General features: G+C 38.6%; 1 protein-coding gene across 3 annotated transcripts in view; it reads right to left on the bottom strand.

The window, feature by feature from the left end:
* ERICH1 (glutamate rich 1) overlaps positions 1-26677 on the bottom strand; it is an 85371-nt gene that overhangs the window by 52317 nt on the left and 6377 nt on the right. For 2 of the 3 annotated variants that reach the window (XR_001554412.1, XM_015859340.2), the window contains exons 2-3: positions 19320-19511; positions 1504-1638 (exon numbers count right to left, since the gene is read on the bottom strand). Coding sequence is in view for 2 of the 3 variants with exons in the window: in XM_015859340.2 (XP_015714826.1) it covers positions 1504-1638; positions 19320-19511 (327 nt within the window). In the remaining variant the exon portion in view is untranslated. Of the gene's footprint in view, positions 1-1503; positions 1639-19319; positions 19512-20762; positions 20805-26677 lie in introns of all 3 variants that reach the window. The other variant, XM_015859339.2, reaches the window with a different exon arrangement.

The following is a 26677-nucleotide window of genomic DNA, read 5'->3' as shown; positions in this document are numbered from 1 at the left end:
AATTTATCATCTGCAAAACAAAGAATAGGAATGCCTTTCTGATGACTGAAAGGAGATCACATCAAAGAGTAAGAGAAGATAATAAAGTACTTCTAGAAAGTGCTTCTGTATCAGAATAAACAGTTTAAATCTGAAGTGCTGTAGGACAGAAACCCAAAGTACTGTCCAAAGAGAACAATGTAATTTAAATGTGAGGAAAGTTTAAGAACAGACTCAGGACTGAATATCAATCCCATCTGACAAGGGGAAATGCACAAGATACAAGTTGGACATTAGAATCCCTTAATTCCAATAACAGTAAGATGTACTACCATTTTACGTTGATAAAGGCATTTCTTCCCCAATCCAATACAAAGATCACTTACTTTCACAGTGAGAAAGAACATTACTGAAGTGCCATCACAGTATTTTGGCAGTTTTACTCATATTCTGATTCAAGTATGTATCACAGCTTCTTCATGGCACATTTCCTCACACAAAGGTGAGATACATGTTAGAACCAGGATACCAGCCACAGGTTATGTCATGAATGGAGCTCAGAATAGGGTACAGACCCAGGTTGCAAGCTGAAAATTCACCCCTGTAAGTACTGTTTTCAAAAGGCAAGGCACAGTTGCCTTTCTACTGAACCACAGGTTTTCCTTAAATTTAGACAGTTTCTAGGTTGAAACAGTAGTTTAATAAATACCACTTATTTAATGTTTTACTTCAGGAGGCTCACCTGGATATTTCCTTTTCTGTAGACTGCTGTTATTAATATAGTAGCAAATGACAGCAACAGACAATTTAGAAAAAACATATCCACAGGAACACAGAAATCAAAAAAAAACCAACAAAAAACCCTAAATTAATTTGTTTTATTGAATCTTAGCACTTATTTCTAAGACAGATGGAATCAATTTAATTCTAGCAACTTCATTCAGATTGCAGCATTTCTTAAAGTTCACTCAGAAGCCAATCTAGAGATCATGCCCCACTTCTCTTATAGCAGACAAGTTCTAAAGTGACCAGGTCACAGTTTCTCATCAGAACCTCAAAATCTATGGAATTGTATCTACTTCCATAACAATCAATCAGGTGAATTTCTGCTGTAATTGAGAGAGGTCACTTTGAAAGACTGTTAAGCCTCTGCCCAATTCCATACAACTTCAGTAGTAAGAGTTACCAGTAGAGCTGTATCTAACGTTACTTTTAAAAACATGATTGTAAGTGGGCATAACACACATGTGGTACTCAAATGGGAGGAGCTAAAGACTTCCTAGTTTCAATAAGGTCTACGGTGCTGTACAGCTATAAACAAATGCTGAATCTGGTCTGCAAGCTAACAAAGGAAATGAATCCAGAAAAATGAACCCATCTCATTTTGCTTATACTGCAAAACAGTGACACCCACTGGCAGCAACAGTTTAAATACATAATTGTTGCAATTTAAATCTACTTGGTAAGGCTTGCTAGAATGTTTCTCTCAGAAAAATTAATCACATAACAAGCACATAAACTTACCTGAAGAGTCAGCACTACCCTCAGAGTTTTCAGAAACTGTAATGTTATCGGTATCTGCAACAGCTGCAACGTAGCCCTCAGGAGGAGGACTCACAGTGTACACTCTCCTGGGAGGCGGAATTGTGGAGTCACTACCTACAAGACAGAAGAACAAGGTGTCCAGCTATTGATCTCAGTAAAGATTTTCTCACTTTCACAATCATAGCAATGATAACAAGTGGTTCCTTAAGGATGAAAAATATATATAGGTGGGAATTGTTCTGTAGAAGATGGAGGGATTACAAAGTGACACAAGTAATAGAAAAACAATCACAGAACTGTGGTTTGTCCACATGCAGACTTATTAGATTTAGATAAAGTCTAGCTGCTGTTACAAAAGGCAGGTAAGTAAAGTGGGCTTGAAAACCACACAGGACTAAGTATGCAGTTCCCACCCAAACGAGTTCATCTCCCCACCTCTTTTTGGTTCAAGTCTGGGGGAAATGTGCCAAGCGCCAGCCTTCCAACTACTTCATTGCATGGGAAACATCATTGGTGATGATAGCAGTAAATTGTTTCCATAGGACCTCTTTCCCCTTTAAAAAGTTACTCAGAAATAAGTGCAAGAGTAACAGTGTACACTTTGAATGAATGAAATGTGTCACAGTTCAATGAAACCAGCCCAAATACCACTTTTTGTTTTGTTTTGTTTTTTTCATAGTAGTGATGGCAGGAGAGCTCAACCACTTGGAGACACAAGATTTTCCAGAAGATGAGATGATCAGGCTCTCTCCTACTATTTATTTTAGATAATTTTACATGGTTTGGCACGTCCTTTCTACATTAGCCAGCACTGACACACCACAAAGCTCTTCTCCTTGAAGGTAATTTGGAAATTTTACTCCTTTAAAACATATTGATGAAACTTGTAGCACTAGTTTGAAAAACCTTCATTGGCAGGCACACATGTTTAGCCTCCTCATTTCACAAAGACCTGAGATGATTCAAGCCATCACCAAGCTGTAGCAATAGTTAGATTACTACCTCAATATTCAAAATGCAGTTGTGGTCTGGTAGAAATAATTCTTGTTGGTAATCAATCATTCTACAATCAAATAGCTTTGTTTCACCAAGTCCTCTCTCTATCCAAGTATGTAACTTAATCAGTGTTGAAATTTCTCAGATAAAACACTAAAAATTTTTGGCTTGTCTGATTATCTCCAGATTTCTGTGCTGATTACACTCAGAACACTTCTGAAAAGCTCCATCATGGTTATTTTTATCATCAGGATGCAACCCTTTTAGTTTGAAAATACATTAGAAAATGATTGTTTTTCTTGAACAAGAAAGAAAATTTCAAACCGATGTTGATGATGCTTATCTTACAGAATAATAAAGGACACTAAATAATTAATACAATATTATGAAGAGCAGTTATGTGATTTTGAAAAAGATCCACTAAAACTAATGTTGACTAATTCTCTTACAAGCCCCTTTAGCTAAGCTGACGTGACATGATGGAACTGGTAGCACTTGCTTTGATTTTTTCTCTACCTTCCTATATAGATGAATGATGAAGTGTTAATTGGTGATAATTTTAAATTACAAGTATGCATAAATATATCTTTCATTATCCTCTTCTGAATAATTTCAACATTTTTCCCCCTGTGTTTCACCTTTTTTCATCTTATATTCGAGTTCTATAAGAACAAAGACAACCATAAAGACCATTAAACTCAATTTGCAGTAGACTAATTTAAACCTTTTAATCAAGGTTTAAATACTTGATACAATAGTTTAAATACTTTAAATACAAGAACTGGCTTTACTGGGACATACCAACTTGGTAAGACAAAACAGTTTAACAAAAGAGAAATTGGGGAAAAATCTGTAACATCTAATGTCAAGAAGAACAGTAACAATTTTTATTATGTAAAAGAGTGATGACTCAAATTTAAGCTGTTTAGATGGGAGTCTCTAAATGTCTTTTATTTACCCTGTGTACATCTTGAGTTAGCTCACAAGTCATAAATAAAGCATTAGTCTTTGCTAATCCAGTAAAACTATGCAAAGCCAAACTGCTACCATATCATAAAAACTGTATGCACTCAACTAACTAACATCAGCATGTCAACCATCTCCCACTCGCAAGCCATTAAGTTTGAACTTTTTCCACACAATGGCCCATCTCTCAGGGCTAAGAAGAGATGGATTGGTTATAAAATCCTAAACACTGTTGTAAAGCATAAATACATGTCACTATTCCAACAGATAAATATATATTTTTCCCACTAATAAAAGTAATCAAATACTGGAAGTACTCTAGAATACCCTCCTTTCTAACAGTTATGTCATGAATTCACCAAATCACTGAAGAGACAAGACCAAACTGGCCAAACTGGTTCCCAGTCAATCCTTAAATGATTTGTTGGAGCATCATTAAAAAAAAAAAAACAAAAAAAAACAAAAACAGAAACAAAACAACATAAATAGAGTGTGACACTTTTTTGTAATCTTATCATATGAAATTGAACAAATGCACTCATGTAAGAGGTGGAGTGGATGTCTTTTCCTTACCTAATGTGTGACAAAAAAAAACCCTCAAATGTCTTACTGTATCTGCATACATTAAATGATAGAAATGATAGATACTCATTCACAGCTTGCCCACAGGGCAACTGTTAAATGGTTAACAGTTCACGATGTCTTACTTTGATCAGAAAAAAACATATTAAAGAATGTGTACAAAAAAGAAACAAACAAATTAAAAAACCCCAAACAAGTATTGTTCTTAAAGGTAAACCAAAAACACAGAACAAATAATCGCCTCCTATGCATATAGTTTTCTACAACGTTCCCCACACAAAGATCCTCTGCATGTAAATCAACATTTTGCATGGAGTAGGGATATGTAACTAAACATCCTGTTATCAAAGCTATACCCACAAGGAAACAAGCAGCATGGCTCGCTGCAGTAGAGAGCTTCGGTGGAATCCAGAGAGCCTCAAAATGAAGCACTTTGTTTCCACACAGTGAAACAAGTAGAACAAACAGAGGACAGATGATTAGTGGTAAGCTAGAACCCCTCGCCATCTTTCCAAACAGTGGTCAAGAGGCATGTTAGCTGCACTTGACTACAGAAAATAACTCCTTGAAAACCCCCAACTATCACTTCTCCAAGCGGAGAGAAGAGCTTGTTTTTTAAAGAGATCTTTAAAGAAAACAACAAGAAGACAGCGATGGATGCTGGATCAAATCCAAGGTCTCATTAGCCCAGCGTTATGACTTCTATAGAAGAAGTAACTTTCAGATGAGCATTTACCATTTTACACCATCACAGTAGATACAATCTTGACAAAGATAAGGCTTGAAGGTCTCCTATATCCTTTAAAATATTTTCATGAATGTATTTCCAAAGTGTAATTAAGGTGAATTGGTGATCCCAAACACTCCCCTGTAAAGCATATACAGGTTCAGGTGATAACCACGTTCCCAAAGATCAGCCTATAGTTCTTTTAATAAGAATGGCATCATGGACACAAAATATTGCATATCAATTGCTGTTCATGTGGCTGACTGTCACAGGATTGTTTTTCAGTCTTACATCAAAAACATTACAGCACTGTCTGCTAAGGCAGAACCTTTCACTTCAAGTTGTCTATAAAACCAGAAAGTACAATTCTTTTCCGCAGAGCACTGCATAATTCCTGCAGCTTGACCTAGGTCTTCAGTAGGATTCTCTCTTTCATATGCCATAGCAGGGAGACAGAAAAGCAATGATGATAATAAGTAGCCTTGTAAAGTATAGATGTTCACTTACCGTTTTACTCAAATGACAACTGTCACACACTAATGGAAGCTTTGTGCTATTTTGCTAGGTAAGAAGTCTCTGCTTCAGATGGGAACTTGGCTTTCAGTTATGGAACTCTTCTATGGAGAGCTAATTAACATCATTTACCATCACAATCTAATTGCTTTAGCCTGCCTAACATTTCTTAAGTGTCCAATCTTTCTAACTTAACTAACCACAAAATAATTTTTCTCATCTGAAAATACTAGTATCCACTCCACTCCCCTCATTAGCTCTATTTTAGTGAATTGCAAGAGAGTGACCCAAGCCAATCTTTGGGTTACACTCCTTCCAGAGGTCCTCCACTATTTCCTACATAAAACATAACTGAATGGCTTTTAAATATCTCATTAGTTCATTATGCTATTTGCTACTGTAACATATTTTATTAGCACCAATACCTGGAAGACAATACTGAAAAATGATTTTCTTCCCCACTTTGCTTCAGCTTTACAGTTTTGAAGATGTCTACTATTCAGTTTTGAATGATGTTCCCTTGCTTAACAGGTAAGATTTCAAAGTGTATTATTTTATTCAAAATATCACAATTTACATGGATGTAAACAAAACAATGAAAGAAAAGAAGTAATTAAAGATGATACCCTCCACCTCAGAAAATCCCCAGGTTGTAAACCATTGAAGAATACTATCGGGCAGCTGTACCGTATGCTTCCTTTATTGCAGTACTGTTTTCGACAGTATCAGTTTAGATGGTAGTTAGAGAATTGCAGTGGTTGGAAGGGACCTAAAGAGATCATTGAGTCTAACTCTCCTGCTTAAGCAGGTATCCTACAGTAGATCACATAGATAGGTGCCCAGACAGGTCTTGAGTATCTTCATACAAGGAGACTCCACAACCAATTTGGGCAAAATCCTTAGTCCTTAATTTCTAGATTAACATTACTTTTTGTTACTGGGTACACAGTTGTCTTCAAACAGAAAAGGTTCACTATCCTCCATTGCTCAAAAAATGATGCCTTTCATGACGATCCCAGGTTTTTGGTAGAAGTTGCACGATACAGGACTGCTCCCTATTCTTAGGTTGCATACCATTTGCCTCTGGCAGCACATTGTCACTCAAGTCAGTTCTTTCCAACCTCCATTCTGACACTTCATGTCACCAGACATGTCATCATGTTGTCTTCATTAAATAGAGAAGAAGAATCTAAGGCTAGGAGACAGCTTTCTCTTCTTGAGTAATGGAAATGTCTATAAAGAAAACTGAGTAATTACTTACTAAAGTATTTCCCAAGCATTCACTTTTCTATCTTTATGATTTAATACTTAAAATAAACAAAATTAATCTTCAAGATTTGTTTTTGAAACTCATTTTTCCACCCACATCGACGTCTTCTAAGCCCATAGCAGGTTGCACAAGTTAGCATACTACCAGAAAGCTAACAAGATGAACAACCAGAAGCAGTTTTCTCTTTCATCCTGCCTCAGTTCCTTTGAGAAGTTAAGACTAATATATGACAATCTGAACCTGGCTCTCATGACCACCAATTTATCAGGAGACTGGAAGAGCACAAGGTTTCCCTAGGCAGTTCACTATAGAGATGGTACTTGCTTACAGCTTAGCACAGATGGAAGGTATGGAACCAGTTCCTGCAACAGCTCTTTCCCACATGAGGATCAAATAAGCTGAACAGACTGGAAAAGGAAGAAGGCAAATGCTGGCCAGCATTATAATTTCTCCTTCCCAGTGTACGACGATAACTACTACAGGCACACTTATTCAGTGGCAGACACAAGTTTGGTGGGACAATCTCTCAAGCCTTTTCATCCGGTAGCATTTTTTTGAAAGATGGGTCTATCTGAAGAATTCCATCAATCCCAAAATAAAGTTGTTCTTTCTCATGCTTAGATAGAACTTCTTGTGGTACTCCTGTTCGTGTCCTGCTGCTGGACACTACCGATAAGAGGTTGGCCCGATCCACTTGACAGCTGCCATTAAGATAGTTACAAGTACTGATAGTATCTCCTTCCAGTCTTCTAACACTTCTACTGCATTCAGGTTCATCAACCAAGAAGCATGTAACTATAACATTATTTTTCCTCTGCGCTAACATCTCCAACTCCTGAAATCATGAAGCACACCTTCTAGGAGGCTTTAGAATAGGGCAGAGGTCTTTGTAGCAGCAATTCATCACCTGTAATTATTTTTCAAAGACATCTCTTTATTCACCCTGCAGGCTCTAACTTATTACCATTTGCCTTGTAATTTCTCTCATTCTAAATGCTGGTCTCTTATTTCTACTAACATATTTGCATTTCTTACACTTCTTAGGGCTATGTATTTATATCACTGTGGATTGCAGCTTCTTTAGTATAAAATTAACATTTGCTTCCACTGAATACTAGGCCTTATTATATTCTCATTTGTATTAAAAGCAGGAATCCAATTTCCTTCTTAAAAGCTGACATAGGTGAAGGATGACAAAAACTTCATTATAGTTTCCTCCCTAAAAAGCAGCAGGTCATTATATATAATATATATATATATACTTACATATATACATATAAGGGTGAAAAAGGAACAACAAAAAATAGCAAGAAAATGGTGGTTTTTTTGTTTTTTTTTTTTTGTGGTTAGCATAAATGACATCACCACTTGTAAATTTGGTTTTAAACCCATTTCTCAATTACTTTCTTTCCTGTTAGTATCTCCAATGGAATAACTGCAATAGTTATCAAAGAAAATGACATGGCTGAACTTTGACTTCACATACTTTACTGAAATCTGCAGGTTGAAAAAGTTTGAAACAAGTATTATGCTCAGAGGACTAGGACATTAAAAGAAAAAAGTACTTGGAAATGAAAAAGTAAGCACTTCCTCATCACTGTTTTTTTCCTTCATCTTGATGGAAACTAAGATCTTCAGGAAGAACTTTAGGTCAATAGAGATATAATCATTTTACATATCCCAGAGCTGGGATGGAAAACTCATAAAAAGCAAGGCACAAGAGAGCTCCAATTTATTTGTCTCAGCACTTCCCATGTGTGCTCTTCTTACATTTTTCTTCTTATTTTCTTTTTCTTAAACAAACAAACAAAAAACCCACATGTAGAAAGGCTAAAAAGACACCTTGTAGCTCATTTTATTGAAGATAGGACTTACTGTTATGACTCAGTCTCAGTTTCATTACAATATAAGTAGTAGGCATTCTTTGTCACATAAAAAAAAAGATGAAAGAAGTAGGAATGCTTCCTTTCTTTTGGAACTGTTGTACGATCTATATTCTTTTGGGAAAAAGCAGTGAAAACAAAGCACAATAAAAAGTGAGAAGGAAGTAAGGAAAAACCTTGATCTAGGAAACCGAGAAAAAAAATATTTTCCAAACCAGAATCTGATGGGTAAATGGCAGTTTTAGAATTGAGACAAAAGCACAATCTGCCCAGGGAGGTTGTGGAGTCTCCTTCTCCAGAGATATTCAAGACCCGACTGGACGCCTACCTGTGCAACGTGGTGTAGGGAACCTGCTTTGGCAGGGGGGCTGGACTCAATGATCTCTAGAGGTCCCTTCCAACCCCCACAATTCTGTGATTCCGTGAATCACTGTGTGTCAGTGAAATATATATTTTAAGAAGTTTAGAATTTTATGAAAGCTGAAGGTTTGAGGTAACAATGAAACACTAAATACTGAATATGTTAAGCTTCAATGTATACATCTTCGTTCATGACAAGAGATAACATTTTGGAAAGATGTCTAAGAGTTCATGTTGTATAAACAGGAGAATAAAGCTATACAAAACATTAAGCTAGTACTTGCTCAATTATTTCTCCTAGTGCTGCAAATGTCATGTGAACACACCTTTCAAATGCAAATTCATTCCTATCAATCAATATAATTAAAAAAAAATGCAGCAGCGCTAAATCAAAAAGGCCATGTCTATGATGCAATCAGTTAATTACACTCACTGATTAAGCGATTATGTTATTATTGGGACTAATCTGAAACTAGTCCAGGAAACAAATGTATATTCTCCCATCAGAAAAAAGTAAACAATTTAAGGTTTTAACAAGGCCTTCTTAATTCAGCTACAAGAGGTGTTAGGCTTATGGGCTCTCATACTGGTAAGACATTTCATCATTTCAGATGAGGTTCCCAAACCACTCTCCATCATATCTGAAAAGTCATGGCTATCAGGCAAAGTATCCAGTGTCTGCAAAAAGGGAAATAAAACTTCCATTTCCTTGAAAAGGAGAAAGAAAAACCTGGGAACCATAAGCCAGTGAGCTTCATCACTTGCCTGGAAAGATTGTGGTGCAGATCCTCCTGGAAGATATGTTAAGGTACACAAAAAGATGATATTGTTGAAAACAGTCGACACAGCTTCATGAAGGGCAAATAGTGCCTGACCAACCCAATGGCCTTCTACAGTAGAGTGACAGCACTGGTGGGCAAAGGAAGGAGAAATGACCTCATCTATCTGGATTTGTGCAGGGCTTTTAACATGGTCCTGCACCGCATACTTCTCTCCAAACCAGAGAGAGATGAATTTAAAGGTAAGAATATTTGGTGAATAAATAATTAGCTGGACAGTCACAGCCAGAGGGTTGTGGTCAGTGGCTCTATGTACAGGCAGAATTTAGTCACAGACCCCCCAGTGGTCTGTCTTGGGACTGGTACTCTTCAACACCTTTATCAATGACACAGACACGGGGATTGAGGGCATGCTCACCAACTTTGCTAATGATAACAAGCTCAGAGGTACAGTTGACAAAATAGATGGAAAGAATTGCAGAAGGACCTGGAAAGGTTTGAAAACCCTAATGAGGTTCAATAAGGTCTACTGCAAAACACTGCACTTGGGTTAGGGCAATTCCAGGTATGTGCACACACTCTGAGAAGAACTCAAAGAGCAGCCCTGCAGAGAAGGACTTGAGGATCCTGACAGACAAAAGGATGGTATTTTGGTTGTGAAGAAGCAAAATCGTGGTGTAGGGAGCCTGCTTTTGCAGTAGGGTTGGACTTGATGATCTCTAGAGGTCCCTTCCAACCCCTACAATTCTGTGATTCTGTGAAAATTGCTTCTGAGAGGTTCTTGGCAATACCAGATAAAGTATTCACAGGTAGGCCAACAGTCATATACAGAAAGAGGAGTTAAACTCACCCAACTGGTGAAGGAGTTCTCTGGCTATGCAGCACTCCTTCTCAGGAAGCAGTGCTGGTCCCAGAGATGTTCTCCTTTCAGTGGCTGGACCTTATATGAGCCCAGGTTGGACCCAACCTGGATCCACCCATTCTGGTTATGCGGAGAGCACAGGTACAGTTTGCTTGTGGCCAGCCAATTTCATTCACAAGGTGTTTAATTGCCAGTTCAAGCCATGACCATGAAGGTAATGAAGCTGGACATGTGCCAGCAGCATGGTTTCAAAGCACAGAAGGCCAACTGTATCCTGGGTTGTATCAAAATAAAGTGGACAGCAGAACAAGGGAGGAGACTGTCCCTTTTACTTCACCCTCAAGAGGCCCCACCTGGAATACTGCATCCAGTCAGGAGGCTCCCAGAACAAGAAAAATGCAGAGCTGTTGGAGTAGGTCCAAAAGAGGGCCACAAAGATGACTTGAAGGGCTGGAGCATGTCATTTATGGAGAGAGCTGGACTTGTTCAGCTTCGAGAAGAGAATGCTCAAGGGAGACCACACAGCAGCATTATAAGTATGAGGCAGACCAATTACTTTTACACAAGCAGGGAGTAATAAGATAAGGGAAAATGGCTTTAAACTAAAAGAGGGGAGATGCAGGTTAGGTGCTAGGAAGAAATTCTTTATTCAGAGGGTAGTGAGGCACAGGCACAGGCTGCACAGAGAAGCTGTGGTTTCCCACCCCTGGAGGTGCTCAGGGTCAGACTGGTTGGGGCTCTAGGCAGCCTGTGCTGGTGGGTGGAAGCCTTGCTCATAGCAGGGAGGCTGGAACTAATGATCTTTAAAGACTCTTCCAGTATTAGTCACTCTGCGATTCTAACCCACAAGTTTTATTTCACAGTTACCAGCAAGAGTCCACTTCTCTTCACATTCAAAAATAATGAGCAGTATAGAAAAAAAAGCTGAGGAAAATTCTTTACCCCAAACTTAATCAGTAACAAGTTTGTATTATAAGCACGTCCACTCATTTCAAGTCATGGTTAGAATTTACACTTTGTAGTAAGAAAATAGCATGCAAGAATGCACAAAATCAGAAAACAAAGTTTGACTCAATACGATCATTTTGACAGTGGCAGCTTAAGTACTACACTCCTCATTGTACATGGGAGCATGACACAACCTGTATTGTCATCAATGCATTAAAATTAATTTCAAGTGGCTGGACAGTGCAAACGCTAACAGACAACTGTTATGCTACAACTCAGCTTACCTCAGGATTGTCCCTCAGCCCTCTTTTCTAGAGGAAAAGTCCATTTCATGGAGCTGTTCTTCCAGAATGCATTTTTCTGTTTCCCTTTTCAAGATATTTGGTTTCCCTGTAGTTGACTACATTCAGGTTTAGAGCATGTTTACATATACAGCTAAAGCTGGCGTTTTCCACTCCAATTAGACCACTAGTACATACAATTAAATAAGCTATTTGTTAAATTGTTTTCAGTTGTCACAGAAGCAGCAGATTTCTTTATGACAGCTAAACTGTTTGGAGTGAAGATTTAGAAGAGTAAGTAAACGTACATATGCAAGAACACTGGAAAAAGAAGGAACTGGTCAATAAGCAGCAAAAAAACCCCAAAACAGTCAAACACTGCTAGAGGAACTGGAGACTACACTGCAAGTCTGCTTTCATCACAACTGGAATTACAGATATTAGGTAGGTAGCCCACTCAATCTGAACATAGATGGGGTATATTCATATTCTTTCCTCCCTCAAGCCCCACATCTTTACATTCTCCCTCAAACATATAACTGCCAGCTTGGAAATCTGGTTGAGCACTATTTCTACTATGGATATGAGGGGTCAGTGCCTTCTGTCAAGCATTCACCTCTGGATGCATTTGCCACATCTGCACAGCACAATAATACCACTGGAATAAAACAGGTAATGAGAGGAATTCTAGACTCTTGAGATAAAACTGTGTGACAACACTTCATTTTATAATGACTGTATTTCCATTGCTCTACATCTTATTCACAACAGACAGCTTTTCATAACAGTTAACAGCCGAAGAGACCAGTTTCTAACTCTGCTTACTCCACTGTGTACAACTGGAGTTTGATCTCATACGTAGATACACTTTATCAGATCGATCAACCAAAGGACAGTACTGATTGCACACCTTTTTTCAAAAACCTCTCTTCCAGGTGCTTCTGTCACAAAGTCTAGACTTTCCAGAACATAATGGCTCTGGGAAGGGAGGATTAGGAATAGTAGGGACACAGTCCAAGCATCCAAACTCTGATGATTTCTGAAACAGTGGTTGGAATTAACAACTTCAGTGGGAAAAGTAAGATGAACAACAACAAAAAACCTCACACAGTTGTACTGAATTTAACAGAAAATTCACACGTGGGATAAAAGTACTGGGATATTTCACAGGTACATTCCACATTTACGTTTTTATTCCAACCATACAGATTAAACTGTATTTTTGCCTGCTCTGGTAGAATGATATAAAATGCCTTTCTGCCCCTAATTAAAACCTAGGAGCAATCATTTTTCCTCGTTAACATTTGAAGAGAAGGAAACAAACATCAGGTAGGACGTCCCCACAAGATTTCATACCGTCTAAACTCAGCATTTTTCATTTGAAGGGGGAAAAAATTGAAACATGCTTTGTAGGAAATATATATATATATATATATATAAAACATTCGTAATGTATATATATACACATGTATATATATACACAAATGTAATATATACATATATATTACATTTCAGATGTATACAATTATTCTTCAGTAACTTTTGAAATTCAGTTTTTATAAAGATACTAAACAGCAAGCAGTAAATCCCGAGTCCTTTAAATGTAGCTATAATTCTGACCAAGAAAAAGAGCAAAGATGTAAAAGGCTATTAAAAATCCAAATTGGCAGGTAACAAGACTCTAGCCAGAAGCGTGTGTATTGATTTTGAATATACACTATAAAAGTTATTGCAAGTAATTACCAAGATTTTAAAGTATAAAAGAAAAGTAAAGAAAGGAAAGAGCCGTATAACTCAAGAGAAGTATCCTCTATGAAGTTAATCACTGTTGCAGGTAGATAGTGCCCTAACAAGGGTCAGAAATGGACAAAACCCATTAAAGTACCACATTTAGATAAAGGCCATATTTAAATAACTCATTCTCAGAAACACTCTCAGTCATTTGAGAGACACTTCTTTCCGGTAAAGCAAGTTTTTAAGCATTTTAAAATATTTATTACATTACTTGGAAACATATTCACAAGGTCAAGGAAAGGAAAATTAAGTCCTCTTATTTGCATGAACTCTCCTTTTTCCATTTGCATTCTCTAATACTTTGTCACTTAAAAAGGCTCAGGTTAATTACATGCATGCCTTGATTTTAAAGGGTTTAACGTAACAAAGCTGGTTCTACAAAGCCTCCTTAACAACATATTGAAGCAGGACAAAACTTATTTTCTTGAATCTTCTAAAACTGAGGTATAGCTCTAGAAATAAAAGAATCAGCTTCACAGTATCACAGTCTCGTGCGGGTTGGAAGGGACCTTAGAGATCATCGAGTCCAACCCCCGGGATTCGAGCCTCCTGTGTAGCAGAGCGGCACTTCTACCACTTGTGCTACAGGGGGGATTCGAACCCGGGCCTCTGGTGTTGCAAGGAAAAAATGTTTAGGAAGTCTTAATTAGTAGTTCTATGGCTAAACAAACTCCTACTTCAGTTAAATTCTTCTGCTCACTGAGTACTGTAATAGAATTGAGGAAAAAAACAAAAAACTAAAAAACAAAAAAAAAAAAACAACAAAAAACTGAGTTAGGAAACCAGAAATCCAAAGGAAAAATACTGGACACTGGTGGGTTTTTTTGTTTGTTTGTTTTTGAGACGAGAGAAAGTAATTAACCTCCCTCCCTGCAGCTGAGAAGAATAGGAGTCCTCACGTTTTGTCCACACGACAGAGCTACCATTTTTCACAAGACGCGAAACTTGTTCAGAAGACCAACACGTAGTTACAAAGGACAGCACCCCTCAGAATCTTCATTTCACCTCCAACTATGCCACGTCTCACTGTAAGCTTCAGTTCCTGAACTGCCTGAAAATTTATGGTACAATCATTTCTGATACTAAACTTAATTATTAAAGCCTCCTTAAAGATTAAATGAGAACGAGTCATAAACACAGTTCCCAATGTTCTGAATACTTGAGCACCTTTAACTTGAGCTCAAAAGAGGCAAATAAATGCAAATATTTGCAGGATCAAGATCCCAAAGTATAATCCTAGAGCTTTATGAGTTAATAAATCCAAGAATCTGGGGAGAAGGGTTAGCTTGTGCATATTAGGAATAGTATTTTCACCATTTGAAAATAGCTGTTAGAAACAAATTGAACATTGTGATTCACAGGAAAAGCTTTTACTTACTGATAGAAAATACCTGGATCTTAAGTTCGTTCTATGAAAATCCTCGGTTTCTTACTGATGCCACATTTAATTTTTGAGTACATTTTTGTAGGCACAACAATAACTTTCAAAGCTAGGAAGAAGACGATAGCCATACAGAAAAATATTCTCATTTTCCATTAGCCATCTTAGACTACAGCTACTTAAACTGATCAGCTTTTTCATAGGTAGCCCATAACCTTTGGGCTACATGAAGTTACTTACAATAGAATCACAGAATCACTCAGGTTGGAAAAGACCTTAAAGATCATCAAGTCCAACCACAACCTAACCATACTACCCTAACTAACAGCCCTCTGCTAAAGCATGTTCCTGAGCACCTCATCCAAACGGTTTTAAAACACATTAGGTGACCCAACCACCTATTCCAGTGCTGAACTGGAATACTTTCTGTAAAGAAGAGTTTCCTAATATCCAACCTAAACTTACCCTGGCACAACTTGAGGCCACTTCCTCTTGTCCTATCACCTGTCACCAGTGAGAAGAGACCAACCCTGCTCTCACTGTAAGCACCTTTCAGATACTGGAAGAGAGCAATAAAGTCTCCTCTCAGTCTCTTCTTCCCCAGACTAAACAGCCCCATCTCCCTCAGCCTCTCCTCATAGGGCATAGTAGTATAACACCCCAAAATTTGATCAACATACTTATATTTTTTTTCCAGGCTACACAGTCCATGGCTCCAAATCCTACAGCCCATCACTAAACATACACTTTCAGTGTTCAATGCCATAAAAAATAAAATAAAAAAATCACAACATGCAGATGATTATTTATGCAAGGGTTTTTGTTAAATTTGAATTAAACCACAGCCAGAAAAGACTGGCTAACAGCATTTGCTTGCCTCCAACAGAAAATAAGCCCTGTTAATTTACTGTTAATTTAAGGGACAGCCTTGTTGCTTTGCTGTGAAAATCCTAAACAAGGAAGTGTTTCTTCTGCTCTATGTTCTCTTCCCCACAAGTTGTATTGTACCTGTACTGGGATTTTGGATAAAGAGCCTGTGTTTATATCTAGTGCCTAGAACTACTTTCTTACAGTTAATGAAACAGAGGGGTTATACATCACAAGGTCATCTAAGTTCTCCTTCTCACCTCCCACTTCAGCTGGAGTCTGGGCAGAACATGATTTATAAGAACATACTTAACACAAATGAAAGCTTTTTTGGCATAAGAAATTACATCGCAGTTACATTTATTCAGTGTTCTCATCATAGATAACAGCCTATTTATTACCTGCTTCTAAAGTACAATTATTTCCAAATGCTATTAAATATCGTTTTACAGCATAAACTTAATGCTTTGTCAGCCTCTGAAACAGTGCCTCATTATCAACTACAGAAAAGAAGTACTTAAAGTACTGATTTAAAAACAAACAAAATGGGAATTCAATAATGTGAGATTCTAAGGTAATCTCCTGTCACCTTAACCAGATGCAATATGGGACAACAGCCACACAACCCTCCAAAGACAAATTCCACCATAGACGTCCTATAGCCAAGCTATTACAAGCCACCCTCATTACAGATCAGGTGGGGGTCAAACAAAAACAAACAAGAAAAGGGAACAGACACACAGAATATCTGCTGTCAGAAAGAACAGCTTAAGAAGGTCATCAGCCCGATTTCCCATTAAAAACTGTTCCAATTAGACTCGTTTTTCCAGTACAACGTTTTTAGCACCTCCAAGGATGGGGATATCACAGCCCTCTCCAGGCAGCCCATTCCGATGCTTCATCAGTCTCAAGACAGAATTACATTCCCCGTTTGACCGCAGTATCTATCTGGAATTACACTTGCCACAACATGTTTGTTCTGTTGCTAGACATCTGAAAGAAATGTTCCTTATGATAACTACTAAACAAGCAGAGGGAAAGTAATGAGATTTCCTCTTAACGATTTTAAAACTAAACAAGCTCAATTTTTTGTCTCCCTATATTTGTGATTCAGCACTCTGTGTCATAGTGTCCTCCACTGGATTCACTCTAGTTTGTAACTACCTTTCTTTTACAGAGGAGCCAACAGGTCACAGTACTTTCAGTATGGCCTCACTCCAATATGGTCTCACCAAAGTGAGGTGCTATCCAGTATGGTCTCACAAAAAGAAATGACTGCTTCCTACAACCTGCTGGCTATACTGCTAATAAAACACAACACATAGTCAGGCCCCTTTTGTCAGGATGTGCTGCTGATATGCTGTTCATCAGTGATGTAAGTTCTCTTCTGTAGTGCTGCTTCAAGCTGTTTGACCCCTCACCTGTATCAAAACTTGTTCCATGCCTCACATAGGTCTTCACAGGCCAGCGTTAATCCTCAAGGTACACCACTAGCACGTGGCCACCTACTGAACTTTGTATTGCTCATCACTATTCTTTAAACCTGTCAGTCTATCCATCTATCTGATCATTTACTTGCCTAGCTGGCATCTTCCCATTTTGGCAATAAAAATACTACAGTAGATTGAGTAGAACATCCTGCTAAAAATAAACAACATTCACTGTGTTCTCCTTATCTTCAAACCAATCACACCATCACAGAAGGCAACCGAGTCAATCAGGCACAATCTGCCTTTGTTAAAAGCTTACTGCTTCCTATCAGCTTTTAGCTCTTCCTATGCTTGGAAATAGCTTCCAGAAGCACTTAGTTCATAATATATTTGCAGCTTCCCAGATAATTCTACTTGCCCTTCTTGAAAAGTACGTAAAATACTTACCTTTTCTAACCTCTGTGAGCTTTCAGTGATGACAGAAAGCAGCCACAGCATCAGCCAGTTCTGGATGAGTACCATCTCATTCCACTGGCATGCAACTGTGCAGCTCCCTAGCCATTATCTAGCATTAGGATTCACTTCCAAAGGCTCCAACATTAGCCTTCAGGTCCTGTTAGGCCAGAGGACAAATTTTGTCAGTAAAAACAGAGGCAAAAAAGGCACTATGCACCTCAGCCTTTTCTCTGTCCTCTATTACTAAGTCCCTTGCCTGTTGAGCAGTAGATCCACACTTTCTTTAGCCTTTAAGTTGTTGCCCCCATTCTTCTTGTCAACCTTAGCTGAATTTTGGGTGGACTCTTCTCAACTCCATCCCAGAATACTCAGGAAACACCTCTATGTTTCTTCTGAGAAGTTGATGTCAGCTTTCATCTTCTCTATATTTTACATTTATATCGTGAGCTTCCCTTCATGAGGTTAGCAGTCTGTAAGTGCAAGCAGCTAATCTCTCACAGTTGTTTATCCTGATTGTTATGAACAAAGAGCTGGCTATGAAGACCTGTGAAGGTGAGCCTTGCCTCATCTTCCCTTTGCTGTTTCTTGATGCTTTTGAACTCAGTCATGTATCCTGCCAAAACTGCTCAGCTTTCTGCATGTCAAAATAGGCCAACCCTGTGCTTTGGGAAAGTTATTCTTGAAGATTAACCAGCTCTCTTGAGCTCCTCTGCATATCCAGATCACTCTTCCACTGGATCCTACCAATGAGATCTGCAAACAACAGAGAAGTCTGTTCTCATGAAGGCCAGGTTTCTAATTCCACTGGCCAATTCAGTCACGTCTTTCAAGACTTCAATCTCCAGTCTCTGACTGCATCTGTGATCATCACTTCTTGATTTGCAAGTAACAAGTCTAAGCACCATCCCTAAAGATACTCTCTGGAAACATGCCTTTTTATTTCAAGTCAAGCAGTTTAACTGCCTCCTTCAGTTATAGGAAAACTTTATTCTAGATGAACTACAACACAAAGCAATTCACACTTTTTCTACACTTAAGCACAGAGCCTTTAACCTGCAAGTAACATCACAGCTACTTTATTTCACAACTCCATCATCTTTTGGCATTGCATCCACATTTTACAACCCATTTGCAAGAGTCGTCTTACCTACCTGTCAAAATATCTGCGTCACTTCTACTGCACACACACACACACACACACACACTGAAAATAATACTCTTCAGTGGGATATGAAAACACTGACTGAATTAGCATTTGCCTTCCATTGTGCTTACAGGCACCTGGGGTTTCTGCTGCAACATAAGGTAGGAATTAATGCTGGATCATTTCACACCCACAATCTTTGGGTGTATCTCTAATAGTTGAGAGGATTCGTAACAATCAGAAAATTATATTGATAAACAGATTACAGAAACAATCATAGAATATCCTGAGATGAAAGGGTCCCACAAGGTTCATCAAGCCCAACTCTTGAATCCACAAGTTTCATATTAGTTACTGCTAAAGTTACATACACACATATATACGAGGATAATTTCAGAAGGCTTATGCACTGACAACAGGCATGCTAAGTACCAATAGCCTTTTTATTCAGATTTGTCTGCCAGCATCAACTGGATGAAAAGAAGTAGATACTACACTGTATTAAAATAACTATATTTAAGAGCATATTATCCGAAAAAAGAGCGTGCAGTCTCACCTTGAGATGATTTGCTGAGTGTCCCACTTGATGTACCAGCATCTGCTGACAAAACCTGAACATTTTCCAAATCATTCTTTTTGGATTTTGAGCCCAGATTTATGAGAACCGCCTCCTCTTTTCCACTCAAAACATGCACAGGAGAAGGTGAAGTCTCAGGATAGAGGCGTTTCAGTACATTCTTGATGAACACTGTGGAGTAATAGAACATTTTTAAATAGGGAAAAATATAATCAGTGATCTAAAAAGTGGCTTAAGACATTAAAAATATACAAAACCAAACTCTAATTGACACAAGAGTTTCCTTTATATCCAGTGCAAATCTATCTTCAGTAGTCCCTACCTCTCACATGTAATAAAGTTCAAGATTTAATATATTAAATTCCTAAACTGCGTCAGAATAGACCAGCTTTGAAATCCCAGAGGCCACTAGCAAGGTGACTTACAAAGTGCTCTATTTGACTAGATTTTGGTAATAAATTAATGCAGTACATTTCCAGACTAAACACACATTTGTTTTTAATTTTCTTTTAAAACAGACACTTTTAAAGATTTCTTACAGAAGTGTTACAAAGTTGCATGAAGCACAGGTCTCTCCTGGCATAATAGCACTGCAATTGAATCACTCATTAAAAATCAGTAAGCTAAAACTGCTTAATCAAATAGAAAAGCTAGTAAACAGCAGAGAAACACATGGTAACCCAACTACTTCTACTCTTCTACTGAAGTAGAACTACTAACTCCTATGGTCCAACTTCTCATCTCACCTGAAATCACCTGGAGCAAGAAGCAGGGAAAAGAAATTCAGAGGAAAATACGTGACTTTAATTCCAATTTTAACAGAAATTATATGGATGCTATACAAGTGACTTGGTGCAGATTCTTAAAGTAATTCTGCCTAATGAAGTTTATAGAAGCACACAGTAGCAGTTCAAAGATCTCTTCAATAAATGGATTTAATTTACAGCTAAGGAATCAGATTTACTGAGTTGGGAAATCCTTGAATTCCCAGTTCCGGAGAGACAAGCTCCATTTTCCCATCATCTCCCCACACTGCCTTGGTGATGGGTTTTGATTCTCATGTCATAGCTGCAGGGAAGAATGTCCTGGACTTTATTTGAGCTCCTATTAGTTTATGCAAAATCACTTTTTGCTTAGATCAAATTTCTTGAATAATCACTGACCTTATTAAAAAGAAAAAAAAAAAGAAAAAAAAAGAAATCAAGAAAAGAGCTAAGCCTGAAGAGTCCGTTGAGCAGATATCTTTGTCTGTGGAGCCTGAATTTTTTCTACACATATTCATCATAAAATGATATCAAATATCCTGAGACAAGCTACAAGAGATACCCACTTCAAGAAAACAAAACCCATTTTGCTGGTTAAATATTGCAGGTTAACTTGTTCCCAGAAAGGCACCAACAAATCAATATGTACCGAACGCACCTTTTTCTTTTACTGAAGTTTCCTTGCCCAGATACTCCACCACTATAAAGACAAAACCCACAATTACTGATCTCAGAGGAAAGTAGAGAAATAACCAGAACAGTAAGACAAATGTAATTGCTTTGTGAAGATTTCTGACTATAAAGTAAGGTATCTACGAGGTTAACCCTGGATCCTCTCTCCCTGCACACAGCTACTTCAACCAACTCCTTCAACACTTCAATCAACTCCAGGCTCGGGCACTTGTACTGTACTGTACCCAAAGCAAGTCTTTCCTTGAGATAATGGTAAATCTTAACAAGGAGGTGAGTGTTCTCCAAATCTGCTGCAGATACCCTCCTTAATAACTACAGCAGATGTTCCACTCCTCACCTAAAGCCTGACTCCCCAAGTCATCTCTTCAGATATACCCCACATTGCTTTTCTCCTCCCCAAAAATGACTACTTTCTTTCATTTAAAAAAATACCTGAACTATACTCATACACACATTGGCATTGCTTCAGAAAGCAACATGAGATCAGTTTTTAATACATGCTTATTCTTATGGACTCTTTTCATTGGTAGCACCTGCGTCTGAGAAAGCAACCTGAAACACTTTACTTTGAAGGTACAAATAGTTAGGAAGGCATACTTTCAACAACAATCTCTCTTGCTTAGAACTAAGTATCTAGATCAGAAGCAGCAAAGTATTTACTTCAGGAAAGATGTAGTTCAGCTGCCAACATAAAAGCCTACTGGTTTTCAATATGAACAAGGGGAGAAGAAGTTGGGTGCTCTTTACTGCCTACAGCATTTCTACATCTGACAGAGCTTCTCAGTACAAGACATCTCCTCAGGGAAGCAGTAAGCCCAAGAGCCACAACAGAATGGAAAGAGGCAGCAGTGACATCTAGGGCATAACAATTTGCCTGTTTGGAACCAGGTGTACTTCAAGCCTTCTGAGTACAGCAGGAATTAATGAACCCCAGCAGTAAACCTTCCTTGGGAAAGTTTTGAAAAGTGACATTCCTAAATAGTTAGGAAAAAAACCCACAAAACCAAAATTGGTTAATTTAGCCTGAGATACTTAGAATTCTAAGCATGTTGCAGCCTGCAATAAATAAATAAATGAAATCTGCCCATAGTCCAACACTGTTCCAACAAGTTTTCCTGCATATCAACAAACAAAAATCCTGCTACCCACAGCAGCTCTACAAGCACTCTGCTTTGCATGTAAGAGTCTCTTGGAGCCAAGCTACCAAAACCTTTTTCAGATGATAGAAAATACTGTATCCTCAGGTTTCTATTACCGCAATTACCTAAAGAAACTACTACTGCTAAAAAATAATCCTGTTACGTCAACAAGTGTTGGCTTAACCATGGAGTCTGGTCACAATTCTGAGATATGCTTCTGAATGATCTAGTGAATTCTTTATAAAGAACAGGAAAATGAAGGATATGGTATTTAGAATCAGAACCAAAAAAGTCACAGCATTTATGTACAATGTTCATATGTAAGACATAAAGGATTCAGTATTTCCCACTAAGTTTTGGAAGACACATCTGAAAATTGTATTCACAAAATGCAGTGTTTCAGTCTAGGAGAAAGGAGGAATTAAGGGGAATTAGCTCTAGAACTGAGCTAATTGAACTTGAACAAGAAAGAAATATGAACAGCATTAAGAAGCCAATTACAAAGAAAAAGGAGAGCCCTGCTGCAAGAAATACAGCAAACATATCACTGCTCTTAGTTCTGGAGTTTACTTTGTTCTAACAGATGAGACTCCAAGTGTCAGAAGGAAGCAAAGAATTTTAGGGGCCAAGAAAGGCAGTGGTGCAGGTGCTACTGGCTGAATGGCCAAGCCCAAAGAGTGGTGGTGAATGGAGTTAAATCTAGAAAGCAAACAGTGGTATGTCCCAGGAGTGAGTGTGGGGACCAGCCCTGTTTGATATCTTTGTTGGTTATTTTGACAAGGGGACAGAGTGCACCCTCAGCAAATTCACAGATGACAAGCTGGGAGGAAGTGCTGATCTGCCTTTTGGTAGGAAAGGCCTACAAAGGGATCTGATAGACTGGACCAAAGGACTGTAGCCAACAGAATGAGCTTCAGAAAGACCAACTGCTAAGCTGTGGGATAGAAGAGTACCAGGAGGTGCTGGCTAAACAGCCATCAGTGTGCCCAGGTGGGCATTAGGTTCACATGGGTCCATTTCTCCAGCCTGTCCAGGTCCCTCTGGATGGCTTCCCTTTCTTCCAAAGTATCAACTTCACTGCTCAGCTTGGTGTCATCTGCAAACTTGCAGAGGGTGCACTCGTTGCCATCATCTGTAACACTGATGAAGATGTTGAAGAGCACTGAAGACTGACCCCTGAGGGACACTGCTTGTGACTGGCCTCCATCCTGACACAGAACCATTAATCACAACCCTTTGGCTGCATCCAGCCAATCAGTTCTTAATCCATCAAACAGTCCACCTTTCAAATCCATACCTCTCCATGATCTTAGAGACCTTTCCCAACCTTAACAATCCTATGATTTTAATTACTCGTCATTTTAGTTCAGTGCCACGTGTGGGAAGATTTATCCATTGCCAGTGTCTCCAGAATACAAACATGAGTGCACACAACTGTGGAGAACTGCTTGTCACATCTTACGTCCTCTTTCTTTTTTAGGAAGGTGACAGGACTTTAATACTGCAGTGAATAAGTTTCATTTGTATCACTGATATATGTTGCTGAAATCAAGATACCAAAGGGGATAAAAGCATCACTCTTTCTGTAATCATCAACTAAAAATGACTCTGCATTCTGACCGTTCTTGAATTTGCCAGACCTCACACCAGGCTTGAGGTCCACGTGGTAGTGAAGTAGCAGAGGGTCACAGCTGTGCATGCTGCACCAATATAGTTCAAGACTGCACAAGGGAAATTTTATTACAGATATGGCAGGAAAAAAAAAAAAAAAAGAAAGAAAAAGAAGCAGTGCACAGTAGTATCATTAACAGGAACACCTGGCACAACTTCTAAGAGAATCTTTGCTCCTCTGCTGTGGGGAAAGACCAAGCCAAACTGACACTGCCTCTGTTAGCAAGGTTATAAAGATTAAAGAGAAAAATGGAGCCTTAAGAACTACATTTTTCTTGGGTAGCCTCTATTCTTATGAGGACAAGCAAAAATTCCTAAGTAGAGATTAATAAACCAGAGGTGACTATAGGAGAAAACCTGTGTGTATTATCAATCATGACAGAGACTGAGCCACCAGCGTGATTAAAGTCATGTATAATGACAATGTGATCCAGATCCTACTGAGCCAAACATTTTTTTAATCTGAGACAGGAAAACGTACTGCATTAAAATACAACTCTAGAAAGACCTCACTGGAAACACTGTGCAAATTTAAGTCTGCTGTACATAAACCAGCTGAACTCAAATCAGAGCAGAGAAGTTTCTACAATACTAGCAAGACATAGAAGAACACAGATCTGGAGCTGTTTAGCATAAGCAAAGAAATGTCAGAAGAATTTTAAGTATGAAACAGTAGGAAGTGTCCTGTAGCTCAAGACTAAGGCTGCATAAGACCAGGTCACAAAAATACTAATGAAGAATTAGAACTGCCAAGCTAAATGCATTGGTAAACACATAGAAGGCTCTCAACATTCATCTCATAAACAAAACAAGGCATTAGGAAAGCGTCTTTCATTGAACTCCAAGCTTCTATAAAAGCTACAGGGTTGTTTCCAACAAAAAGGACTAGAAACAACCCCAAAGGTTGCTTTCAATCTTGTGTTCTTCACCAAATACTCCAGAGAGCCTTACAGCAGTTACTGACATGCTAAAAACTAAGCCCAAAGATTAGGTATATACGATCCCTCCAGGTCCCATATGTGTTAAAAACAACTCGGAAAAAAATTTCTAAGTTATCACAAAGCTCACCAAGGGAAACAAAGCTTTCCAAACACCACAGGAGATGTATTATATAGAACAGAATTTGGATTCATTACATACATATAGGTCAAGAATCTGAGGCGAGCCCCTGAAGCTAAAGCCAGCAGAAAGGAGACACGACACAAACAATACTGGTTAAATTTGACTGTCATATTTATTTGACTGTCATTTATTGATGGTTCACAAGACAGGCATCCTCTACAAATAATAATAATAATAATAATAATAAGCTGAGTTACACTGAATGCTAGTGAAATAACCAAGACCCTTAACTTTGCTTACATGCTACCTCTGAATTTGTTTTTCTATTTAGATTTCAGAAGTGAAACAAGTTTATTTGCTTTCCAGATGATGATACGCAGTTCTACAGAAGCAAACAGCCTGTAGCTGATACACAGAGGATTTTCCTACTTCATGACTAAGCTGAAGCAACTCTCAAAGCGTCATATTTCCAGGAACTACCCAGGAACAAAAAGAAGTCAATGTGTTCAGGAAGGAAAACAACTTGTAACAGGTACTAAGCTGCTAAGTGGCTAATACTTGACAACTTGCCTGTATAAACAGTGAAATACAAATACATCAGAAATCTGAAAAAGCACTACATGTCTGCAGCTTGACAGAACAGAAGGAAAACAAACTCCAAGAGAAAGTACAGAGCATACACCAGGTAGAGGTACTAGTGAATGCTCAGGATCTTTCTACCACAGTATTCCAAGAATAAAAAGCCATTTAACATTCAGTTAAATGTACTGTTTGGTATCTCAGTGTTAAGCTGACACCATTAAGTTTCTTGTCATATATACATATGCAACCTACCCACAGTTTCACATGTGCCAACATAGGAATAGCACTGCAGATCTACAGAGATTCTCCTGGGGTTGAGAGCACAACCGAAAACTCTGTTAGCACTACAGATCACAGCAAAAACACATTCAATAAGTGAAGAAGTAACAACCTGATCAGCACAAGAAGCCTTCCTGTCCAGCTGAGTGTAGGAGGCAGCTGTGCCCTCAAGAAACATCTCTGTGGTGAATGCTTGCCATGTACTTTTGGCTACGTGCCACATATAATGTAAGCACCCCCGTGGAGTTTCTCAATTGGTTGCCTGCTGCCTACTCAAATGTAAGTTGGGCAGTGAGAATAAAACAAATGGCATCAGGAGCAACGAACAGAGCTCTGAGAGGCTGGTGACTTGCCCTACTTGACCTCTCTTCTACTAAGAGTAGTGCTGTGCAACCTGGGAAGTCAGGGATTTCTTCTGAAACCATCTCATGTGTAACATATTTTAACAGGTTATTTTGGCTAATGCAGAGAAGAAAGGAGTACAGCAGAACAGAAGACAATGGGAAGAACAGAATGTTTGGACAAGGCTTCATTAAAATGTTCAGTTCATCTCTGTTAGCACACAATTATTCTCCAGTATTTAACAGAATATAATCCTTGAAGGATGTGTTGTTCTGCAAGTATCAAACCACCTACAAAGGCTATTTTGGGATGGTTATTTTACAGAACTGTCTCCAAATCACAGACTGGTTAAGGCAAAAAAAGGACCCCCAGACATTGTTTAGTGCTCAAATAAGGGTCAGCTAGAGTAGCTTGCTTAGGGCCATCACAGAATGGCTTGGGTTGAAAGGGACCTCAAGGATCACGAATCTCCAGCCCCCCCGCCACAGGCAGGGCCACCAACCTCTACATTTAATACTAGACCAGGCTGCCCAGGGCCCCATCCAACCTGGCCCTGAACACCTCCAGGGATGGGGCATCCACAACCTCTCCAGGCAGCCTGTTCCAGCACCTCACCACTCTCTTGGTAAAGAACTTCCCCTTGATACCTCAATTCCCAACACCTAAAACACCATGGCTTCTCTAATCATAGGTACACAGTTATCTCTCATCCGGGACACTCAATGGGACTACCTGCAGAAGGAAAAATAAAAGTCAAGATACGTGGATTTCACTAAGACCTGCATAGACAGGATATAGAAGCATT

The sequence above is a fragment of the Coturnix japonica genome, chromosome 3 (assembly GCF_001577835.2).
Source record: "Coturnix japonica isolate 7356 chromosome 3, Coturnix japonica 2.1, whole genome shotgun sequence".
Taxonomy (NCBI): domain Eukaryota; kingdom Metazoa; phylum Chordata; class Aves; order Galliformes; family Phasianidae; genus Coturnix; species Coturnix japonica.
The sequence above is the reverse complement of the archived record's forward strand: the minus strand, read 5'-3'. Positions and strand labels throughout refer to the sequence as shown.